The 11053-nt window shown below is 34.8% G+C and overlaps 1 protein-coding gene across 3 annotated transcripts; it reads left to right on the top strand.

The window, feature by feature from the left end:
* Nucleotides 1-4733: 4733 nt before the first annotated feature.
* LOC100800896 (uncharacterized) lies at nucleotides 4734-10762 on the top strand. 3 transcript variants are annotated; one of them, XM_006599138.4, is made up of 6 exons: nucleotides 4734-5234; nucleotides 6188-7237; nucleotides 7627-7821; nucleotides 7915-8066; nucleotides 8728-8804; nucleotides 9303-9413. In XM_006599138.4, the coding sequence occupies exons 1-5, from the start codon at nucleotides 5067-5069 to the stop codon at nucleotides 8798-8800; spliced, it is 1638 nt and encodes a 545-aa protein (XP_006599201.1). In that variant the 5' UTR covers nucleotides 4734-5066; the 3' UTR covers nucleotides 8801-8804; nucleotides 9303-9413. The 3 variants fall into 3 exon arrangements, with proteins under 3 accessions (XP_006599201.1, XP_006599202.1, XP_003548701.1); XM_003548653.5 differs by lacking the exon at nucleotides 8728-8804 and adding an exon at nucleotides 10330-10762 and having other exon boundaries at nucleotides 4736-5234; XM_006599139.4 differs by lacking the exons at nucleotides 7627-7821; nucleotides 8728-8804 and adding an exon at nucleotides 10330-10762 and having other exon boundaries at nucleotides 4735-5234.
* The last annotated feature ends 291 nt before the right edge of the window (nucleotides 10763-11053 follow it).

An 11053-nucleotide genomic window follows, 5' to 3' on the forward strand; every position in this document is an offset into this window, starting at 1 on the left:
AAATAATGGTTTGAAGAAAAAAAAAGATATTTGATTTATTCATTTGATAGGGAATAAAATAGAGTTCCTTTTTATAAAATATTTAAAATAAATAAATAGAGTAATAATAAGTTATGTGTACCCTAGGTATAAATAGTGATGTTAGGTCTGTTTTTAGACTGACGATGCCTCTTCTTTCCCTCATTTTCGTTTTCCCTCTTCTCCTCTCAAAACCCTATCTTTTTCCTGCAGCCTACCAAATCTGTCTCAGAAAAATGACGATCTTAGACATATTCACCGTTGGATCATCGTGAAATTTGAGTACCACTTTTGCAACCCAATTCCAAACATTCTCACCGTTGTTAATTTCAAAATCGTATATGAGCTTAGAGGAAAACCCTTCGCATTATAGCCTTTTATTTTCCCGTAGAAACCCAAAACTGTCTGGGTAAAACTATGATCCCGAATTCATTAACCGTTGGATTGTAGTCAAATTTGGATACGTTATTCAAAATTCAATTGCGCACACTTTCACCGTTGGGATTTGCGGGATAATATGTTTGGGGGGAGAAAAATGAATCGCATAAAGACAGTACAAGTGGAGACTTCAATCCCATCTCCGTCTCTCTGACGTTTGGGAATTCTATCAAAGCAGTTGGAGGAAAAACTGGAGGAATCTCAGGAAACCGCTAGAGATGCCGCTGTCACTGTCGGAAGACACGTGAGTCCACTTAGACATAAGGGATGAGTTTATCGCAATTGGGAGTTAGAATGAACATTTGTAGGGATCCTTAGAGAACTAAATTTGGGTTTATTTTCGGATGTTTATTGAACTATAATTTTTCCTTTATAATTATAAATACAATATTGTTGTGTTCTATGTACAAATTGATGTTCTGATGAGAATTAATTAATAAACTTGAGTGCTCTTGATGTTTTTGCGCCTTGACCCATGATTTTGATATAATTGTGTGAAATTATTTGAAGGGTTTTATTGCCCATGTTGTGACAAACCTTTTGTATAAATTATTATATTGAGATTATGAAATGGTGATTCAAATTACGAGTATGTGATAAATTGAACCTGTGATAAATGGTGAAATAAATGTATATTGATGTGTGTGTATTGAGTTGTGAGCTATGAACGGTGCAATCACACAATTATAAGACCCTTCAAGGGCGACAGATATTGTGATGGGATCCACTATGGGAACCCAACGGGTTAAAATGACTTTGAAAACAATTGAGTACATGTGTGTATTGCATAGTTCATAGGTAAAGTGTATATAATTCATGAGGTGTGATAACATGTTAAATTATGATTATACCATTGTGATTGGGATTAAGTGTATGTGATAAATTGAGTATGTATATGATTGAGATATATATGTGTATTGAGGTGTTGTGTGCATTGAGTTGTGAACTATGAATTGTACAATCACACGACCATAAGTCTCTTTAAGGGCGATGAGTTAATGGTAAGTCCCTTTTAAGGCGACGAGTTGATGCTAAGTCCCTTTTTGGGTGACGAGTTAATGTTAAGTCCCTTTAAGGGCGACGAGTTAATGATAAGACCCTTAAAGGATGACGAGTTAAAATTATTTTGAGAACAATTGAGGAGTCGTGTGTTTTGTACAGTTCATAGATAGAGTATGTGTGCTAAAATGCTTTCTAGGTTGGACTTGAATCAGGAGGAGAGGCCCTGACGGACTCTTCGGAGTGTAGGCCTTGGGGGTCACACGGTTTGAGTGCTCCTTTAAGCCTATGTTGATCCCATATGGTTGGAGCATTCTCGCAAAACACTGTGACCCTGACTGGTCTCCCTATGATATTACCTAGTGAGAGTGACTGGACTTGCTAGTGTGTGATTTGTCTTGTCATGTACTCTTAGGCACTCGACGAAGTTTTTCACTAACATGGTACCACATTGCGTATAGGATTGAGTCTTAGCATCACTGTTGCATACGCTTGCTAATTTTTTATTATCAAATTGATGTGTTATTATGCCTTGATCGAAGTGTGTGATTCTTGTGTATTATGATTGATGATTGAAAGGTGTGATTGATGATTGAAAAGTGAATTTTGAATGACAAAGTGATGAAATAATGTGAGATATGCTAAGTAAATTGTATTTGGCTACTATATGGTGTCTTGTTTCTCTCTAGTAGTTAGGAATGTGATAACTCACTCCCGATTTGCTGTTTGTGTTTGGATCCTGTGATGATCTTGAACCTTGTGTTTGGGGGAGCAGATGAATAGGTAGGGATGACTATGAAGAACCTCATGCTAGAAGATATGAGAACAGAACACTCTGATAGGATGTGACATTAGGATATAAGTTTTATATTAATTGTATGAAGCTTAGACGACCTTGTTTAAGCTGAGATGACTTTATTATTTATCTGGACAAGTTTGAATATAATGTAGAAGAAAGTGAATGTGAGCCTTTTACCCCTTTGAAGGGCTTGTATTTAAAAATGTGTTAAAAAATACTTTTAATTAATATTTGAATTTTTATTCCTTTATTAGTATATATGTGAGGGGTAGAGGGTGTCACACCAGGCATGACAAACTCAAAAGGAATGAAAGTTTGCAAATTAAAGAAGGCTCTATATGGATTAAAAAAATCCCTAAGAGCATGGTTTGGAAGGTTTACCAAGTCTATGAAGGCTTTTGGTTTTAGAGCAAGTAACTCTGATCACATCTTATTTTTGAAGATAGGAAAAGGAAAAATTACAGCTTTGATTAGATATGTCGGTGACATGATTGTTATAGGAAATGACCAAGATGAGATTTCTAGTTTGCAACAATACCTTGCATCTGAATTTGAGATGAAACAACTTGAAAACCCCAAATATTTTTTGGGTATTGAAGTAGCTAGATCAATATTCCTTTACAACTCTCTCTTTTATTAAGTCACTAGACGACTATATTGATCTTCATCAAATATTAGTTTTATCTTCAGTGGATGACTTGCCCACACACACACACATATTGATATATATGTATATATATATATATATATATATATATATATATATCTGCTTTAATATTGCAAAAGTTTATATCTTTGATATACACACTATCCCCCCCTCCTTTTAGTGTGTTTATTGTTATTTCATCATTGATCTTGGAAGCAGATAGAGCTAATTTTTGAGGTCTTGGAGGACTACCTACAAAGGGTTTTGACTGGTGGATTTGACCAACAAGGATGTTGATGAAGTGAAACTGTTTGAAGTGTCATAGTGCGAGAGTCGTTGAGAAGTAAAAAATTAGGGATATTAAATTCTCATCTTTTTTTCTTGAATGTGACACCAATATCCTCCCTAAAAGAAAACTAAGATCTGAATTTTGAAATCTTCAAGGCAATCCATTTTGTTTTCGTGTTTTGTGTCATTTGGTATCAAAGCCTGGTTCCAAATTTGGGACTTTTGGGTAAAGCTGCCAACACAAGGTAGCTCGAGCCAATGGGCTCGACTCACTTTGAATCGCCTACTTGATGGGCCAATCCAACCCAACTCATCTCTTGGTGAGTCTTAAAAATGGTGGCATAGACCAGCCCACCATGGGTTAGTGGATTCAACGACTTGACCCACCTAAAATTAAAAAAAAAATCAATTTTTTTAGAAAAATAAATTCCAACAAAATTAAATATATTTGTGGTGGAATTTGCTCATAATTGTTTATTATTTTGGCAACTTCAGTTCCAAAGATATCAAATTTTTTAAGTATAAAAAAACCCATTACAAGTCCAACAAACCAAATAGTTCTATCACAAAAGTATTTTATGATCACACATGCAAGACAACGATTACAAGTCTAGCGAGACAACAAATAACTCTAACAAAAGTATTTCATGGATCACAAAGTAGTCTAAACAAGCAATAAAAGTCACTAAGTTTTGTTTTAAGTGGATTAGGTTGGCCAACCCGACCCACCACAAGTTCACCCTATGGGTTAGTGGATGGATTGAGTCTAATTTTCAAGCCAACCGAAAATTATAATTTTCTTAGCCCAGCTTGGGCCAAACCCATGGTGGGGTTTGGGTTGCCCCGTGGGTTATGATTTGTTTTGATAGCTCAACTTGTAGGTTATAGACCCATCACAGTTCTCTTTGTTGAAATGATCTTGTAGTATAAAAATTGATTGATATATTAAGCATAGTAGAAAGATGTAATGTGATTTTTGTTTTTTAATATGATTAAATTAAAAAGATACAATGAGAACAATGTGGTTGACATGAAATAAAGGAAAATTATTTATCAATATTAAAATTACAAATAAATCATTAGTCTTTGATTATTTACATAGATAATCCTATAAATCTAAACAAAAATATATATGATTATAAAAAAAATTAGAGATGGTATTTTTGTACAATAAACAATCACTTCTTATCTAAAACAATTTATGCCACAATTCATATATATAATATTTCTCTTATAGTTTATTATTTTTCCACACCAACCTTCCCATCCAAAACATCATTCATAAAGACACTTGACTTTAAGTTTTGAACCCATAAAAAACCTTGACTTAAGAACAAACTTTGTTGGGAGTTCTAGATTTCTTGGCCTTGGGCCACTTGACCCATCACAAATATAATTTGGTGCAATTACGAAGACACCCTGCAAGCAACAAACAGCAGCATGCAATGGTATAGCGTACGTACGTCCAAAATTAATTTGAATCCCAAATCCGTGGCAGAGAAAAAAACTGTCTTCTCACCGTTTAATAAGTAACACTTTTTTCTTACAAATAAAGGCTCATCCTCTCTCTTTCTCTTCCCTCTGCAGCAAACAAGTGAGTGAGTGAGTTGCTTTGTCTCATTCACTCAGCTACTTCTCCATCCATCTCCACCTAAAAATGCAACCCCTACACTTTCATTTTCTTGAGCCCTTTTTTCTCTTCAATCCTATACACAGTGTCTGGTGTAATGCAAGTGTAGTTTTTTTTTTTTTGCCTCTGTGACTCTGTAGATCTGACCCATGCGGGGATACCGAAAAAATAAAGGATTTTGATTTCTGGGTTTTGTTTTTTGGCGCATTGGGTCATTGGAAAAGTGGAGTGATTGTTGCTGGGGGGTCATGGGTTCCAATGGTAGCAAAGCCACTTCTTCGTCTTTCGGTAGTTCTTCTTCTTCATCGTCTTCTTCGGGGAGTTTAAGGAAAGGTCGATCTAAGGGCCTTAAAGTTTTTCAATCTTGTTGTCTTGGAACAACTTCTGGTTCTCACGACAGTGATAATGAAGACCAGGTAATCTTACTATTCTTTCTTTTCTTAGTTTTTGCAATGTTACTGTTTTCTTTTGTTCCTTCCATGTTTTCATTTTTTGCTTGTGTATCGTCCCCTTTTACCTACTTTAAGCTCCTAACCGATATGCTTTGAGGCTATTTGTATATTTGGATTGCGAAAAGGAGATTGCATCTAGAATCTTACAGCAAAGGATGCAGAAGTTACTTACTTTCCGGTTCTGTTCAATGTCAAATGAATTAGATTTAGAAGAATCATTGTTTTGAAACTTTCATGCATTTTATCTGTTTTCTTTTCTTTAATTATGCACGCAAGATATTTTTTCTAGGCATGGGGTGGTGGTGGACTATTGTTGATGTTAGCATTGTTAAATTATTATTTATTAGTGCTGTTTATGTTGTTGTTATTTGATGCAAGACATTTCTCCTACCCATGGAGTGGTGGTATACTGGTTTTGACTTCTCATTGTTAAATTATTAGTGCTGTTAATGTTGTTCTTACTTGTTATATGGTTTAAAACAAGACCTTCAATCACTGGGTTTAACAATTAATATAAAGGAGTTGGTAACTGATGTTTTCTGAGGTTATTGAATTACTGCTTTGTGTCTATAGTCTATACCTTACTAATAAAATATTTGCTTGGGGAATCATGCTTGCTTTTTACCCATCAAGAAATAAGAGAAAAGGAATTGGGTAAACTTGTTCCCCTGGAGCATCACATCTGGTCTGCAAACAAACTGCAAGAGTTATCTTTCTTGATTTTTATAGAGGATGAGATAAGACCTGTCATCTTAAGGAATTGGCACTTGTCTGGGAAGTAATTATCAGAATGATTTTACTTTTTCTTCTTTTCGAATATTGTTTCTGATTGTATTGATAACACTTTTGGTTGATTTAGTCACAGTTTTGTGGTCCTAATTAACTGCCTAACTAGAATTTGTAACTCTTTGTTGTAGGTTTGTGATCAGAATAAAGTAAATGGCAGTGATGTAACATATGCTGATGGCAATGGAACAGACTCAGATGAGGTGAAAACAGAGTCATTTAGAAAGGTTATAGCTGGTGAAATGACTTGTGTGCCTTCTAACATTGACCTTGATGGATGGGGAGAAACAAGCATCCCCAACACTTCATCCAGAACTGGAAGCATCTCTGTCCATTCTTCTTCAACTCATTCCTTGAACCCTACAAGTCATTGCCTTTCTCGGTTTAGCCTCATTCCTGGTAATGTAAGCTTCAGACTTAGCAGAACCACTAGTTTGGGGTCATCAAGGCCTCGTCCTGTTTCTTCTGCCAATCTCTCAATATTTGACAATGAAGATGAGCATAATCTCAATCCTGGATCTCCTGGAAGATTGATAAACAGAAGTGAAACACAACAATGTAGTAACTTGCTTCCCGCATCTTTTTCCAATCAAATACATGCACAGTGTCATGAAGACGCTTCTAATAATTCAAGGTCAAATGTCCCGACATCAGGCGTAGTTGGAAACTTGCAGAGCTATCCCACAGATGGAGTATGTGCAAGAGAAAGGCCAGACGTGAACTTATTTTCTCTGAGAATTCAAACAGACACAGAAAATGTTGACAATGACACAAGACATATTGATCAACGAATTGGTGCTCGAGAACCAGTTGAACGGAATGTTCGTTTTAGCCGAACTTTAAGTGTTGGAAGGCTTCGTGACAGAGTTCTTCGTCAATCAACATTGTCTGACCTCACCTTTTTCCCTTTGCAACAAGAGAGAGAGCTGAGAGATGCTAGCCTTCCTAGCCAAGATATTATTGACAGGCAAGCAGTGGAGGGAGATTCAAGAGTGTCACCATCTGATCATAGTACCATTAATTCTTCAACATCTAGATATCCTCCATCTAGTATGTCTAACTCCATCTTTAGCATCCAAGACTATGAGGTTGAGACTTCACGATTGAGAGAAGGTAGGTATCAGGATCTACTGGAGCATAGGTCCAATTTCCTTGAACGGAGAAGAAGAATACGGCCCCAGGTTTGTGGATTTTGAACTTTGAGCAATATCAATGAATATGTGAACTGAATGAATTGATTCAATAGAATATCACAGTGAAGTTTATATACAAGAGCTATTACCAACTAACTGTAATAACTGTCTACTAACTAACATAATAGAATAGTAACTAACTAGCTAACTAAAAGTAGCTATCTGTAATAAGTAACTACTGGTTATTTGATAACATAGTAATACACTAACAAGCAAAATTCATAGCCTTTTTTCTAAAAATCTCTGTTGTCATAATTAAATCATATATTTATTATTTTTAAACAAGCAAAAAGAAACACTAAGACTTAAGGCTACTTAATTAAAAATATCCTCACATGAAATTTTTCCTTTAGTTATTTACATGTAAAATTATTTAGGTTCATGCTCTCCAGCGATTGGGTAGCCGGTTTGAAAATCTTTCTGGACATGATAGAACGTGTGTGTTGTCTGGTCAACATAGAAATGGTCGTTGTACATGCCGAATCAATAATCGTAACACTAATTCAAATGATGATACTGGTGCTAGAGCTAACATATCTAGAATTGTTATGCTTGCTGAAGCCCTATTTGAGGTAATTATAAGGTGCTGTTTAATTACTCTGATTTCTGATGATCACTATTAATATATTTTTACAATTTGAATCATTTGTGCATATTTTAATTAGGTTCTGGATGAAATTCACCTGCAATCTGTTGTTTTATCTTCCCGCCCATCTGTATCTTCTATTGGACCTGTTCCTGCACCTAATGATGTTGTCGATTCCTTGCCTGTCAAATTATATGAGAAGTTGCATAAGCATCAAGAGGATGCTGCACAGTAAGTCTTTGAGTTTACCACTACTCGTGTTCAGTGCATCAAATGCCTTCAATGGATTTTTCATTTTTTTCTCCTTTTATTTCCCTTTAGTTATTGTTAATTTTGTTTTTTCATTTCTATTTAGTAACTTGTCAGATATAATTTACATAATAGGAAACTTTTCGATGATCAATTCTTCCAAAAGCTTTAGATATTAGCTGAAAGACTCATGGATGACTTTATCTCTAAAATGCACCCTCATGAAAGAGCCCCTCTCACTTGAAGTGTGGAATTGTACCTTATGTTGAAATTTGACTTTTTACATAGAAGAAAGTGGTGACAAGGTCAAACTTTTGACCACTGGCCGTTGAAGCTTTGATACCAAGATTAAAGAAAATGGTTTAGAGAAATTGTTTGTTAGGCAGCATAAATGTTTTAGTATTTACAAATCCTATTTACAAAATCAGAGTACTTCTAACTTAACACAAATACAATAACTTGTATAGTAATCAGTAGGCTTAATTAATTATACTTTTGGCTCCTTTGTGATAGTCAATGTGTGATTTTTGTCCTCTTATAATTCTTTGCAGCAATCAAATCCTCCATTGTTTCCAATTAAAAATACTTTTGGCTCCTTTATGATAGTCAGTGTGTGATTTTTGTCTCTTATAATTCTTTGCAGCAATCAAATCCTCCATTGTTTCCAATTAAAATGCCATGGCCGTCCATTTGTTGTCCAATTACTAAGAAGCTAGTGATGTGAGCCACTATTTTCATACGTAGCATAACACTTTATTTAATTAAACATTTAATGGACTCCTTGCTGGCTTTAATTTAATCTATTTAAATGTCATTTAATATTTAATTTATTTATACTGAGAAATTTAGATAGATTCATTTAAATGTGTTAATTCAGCAAAGTGTAGTGTCACCATATGTAAATCATTTGGCGACACTATGAATTTCTGTTAGTAATTGGATGAAAAAAATGAGAGGGATCCGACATATTCAACTAGAAAAGGAGGGGGGGGGGGGGGGGGTTGCTTCAAACAAATATTATGGACCAAAATCACATTGGTCATAACAGAGGGACCAAAACCTAAAGTGTAATTAAGTCTCTATATGAAATTGTACCTGGCATTTCTTTTCATGCCTATTTTGTGTTACTTGTTATCTCTTTTACAGTTTGTGCGTGTGTATTTCTTAGTATAGAGGTATTTTGCTTATTTTAATTTTGCTAATCCCTAATTTTCACAGATGCTATATATGCCTTGTGGAGTATGAGGATGGAGACAACATGCGAGTACTACCGTGCCATCATGAATTTCATAGAACATGTATAGACAAGTGGCTGAAGGAGATTCACAGGTATGTGAAAATAGGAATTTGAGTTTTCTTCTTGTTAACTATAAAACTTCGAATTTATGCAAACTCCCAATTTACTGGTGTACTGTATCTATGCATATCTGGACTTTACAGCCTCACTGTATCTATGCATAAGGGTTTATGGCATAGATAAATGAGCTCTACATTTTTTGTTCAAGAAGCACAACTAATGGAATTTAATGCTGGCAGAATTTAGATATTTTCAAAATTATGAGCTGGTTAAATTGTACATTGGCAAAATATGGTGAATGTTGAACCATCTTATGGTCATGTGCCTTAGTCTATGGCAGTTATCGACCTGATAAGATCTTAGTATCACTAGAATGACTATCTAACTGTCATTAGACATTGGTTTTCATTTCACTGTGGAAAAAACTGGAGATTTCATCTACTGCCTTGTTTTCTATCGATACTTCTACCTGTGCTATTCTTTCCAAAACATAAGATATTTGGTGATGGAGTTAATGTATATATTTAAAATTCAAGAGGGACCGTAAATTTAAATCATGAACTCAATTTCTTGTCATTAAAGAGCACCTAATGGTCGATGAGATTCTAGTCTTTAATTTGTGCTACATATATGCATGTGATGTACCTACCATTCCATGTTGTTGACCCAAGTAATGATGAAGAGTGCTCAGAACACATTCTTTCTAATATACACTTTATCATTGGTTGAAATATATTGAAAACTATAAAATTAGGAGATAGACTCGTTAAATGATAAGTGAGACCCACCAAAATCTAAGATTTTCAATAAATGTGTTCAACAGAGTGTGTATTCAACATTTTTCATTGGAATAATTTTTAGGTTATTTACATAACATTGTTAAGAGTAACACCACTTGCTCTTGATTGGCTTTGGAAGTTTTTGCTGACTTTTTTATATTATGCACAGGGTATGCCCACTTTGTCGAGGGGACATATGCATATCTGATTCAACGCCAACAGAGAACTCGAGTGACTAGTGGTTGATGAATATCTGCTTTGAAACGTCCTGTCACTTGCCTTTTCTTCTGTAAATATCAGAACTTCACTCCTTTTCTTCTGAAACTATCAATGCTTATTTACTATTATGGCTGAATAAACATCAAATCCATGGTAGAGATAAAAATGACCTGCTTAAGGGAGAGGACAAAAGGTAAAAGAAGGTTCATAAAAGGCCCTTGTGTTGTATCCTAAAATTTTATTTATTTTTTGGCCCTTGTGTTTCAATGGTTGTCATTAGTCTGAGAATGACTATGAAGGTTATTCAACTTGTTGAACAGGTCATCATGGAAAAGTATATTTACAAAGTTTACCTCGAGTTAATAGAAATTATTATTTTTGCATTTGTTGCAAAAGAAGACAAGATAGACTGCAACATAACATATGAAATCAACTTTTTTTTTTTTTTCTGCAACACCATTTACATTATTGTCAAGCACCTATTGAAACTTCCTCACCATCCACTAAAATTTTACACAACAGGTTGGAACCCTTTTTAATCACAAAAAATCTTTGAATTCCATCTGAAATATTTCCTTGAATGTTCAGAATGCACCTGAGGTATCCTTTGCAACCTCCTGTTTCAATCTTGATTTATTGATTTCTATTCAGCAGTGTTTTATGGAATTGGAAAT

The sequence above is a fragment of the Glycine max genome, chromosome 16, assembly GCF_000004515.6.
Source record: "Glycine max cultivar Williams 82 chromosome 16, Glycine_max_v4.0, whole genome shotgun sequence".
NCBI classification, from domain to species: Eukaryota; Viridiplantae; Streptophyta; class Magnoliopsida; order Fabales; family Fabaceae; genus Glycine; species Glycine max.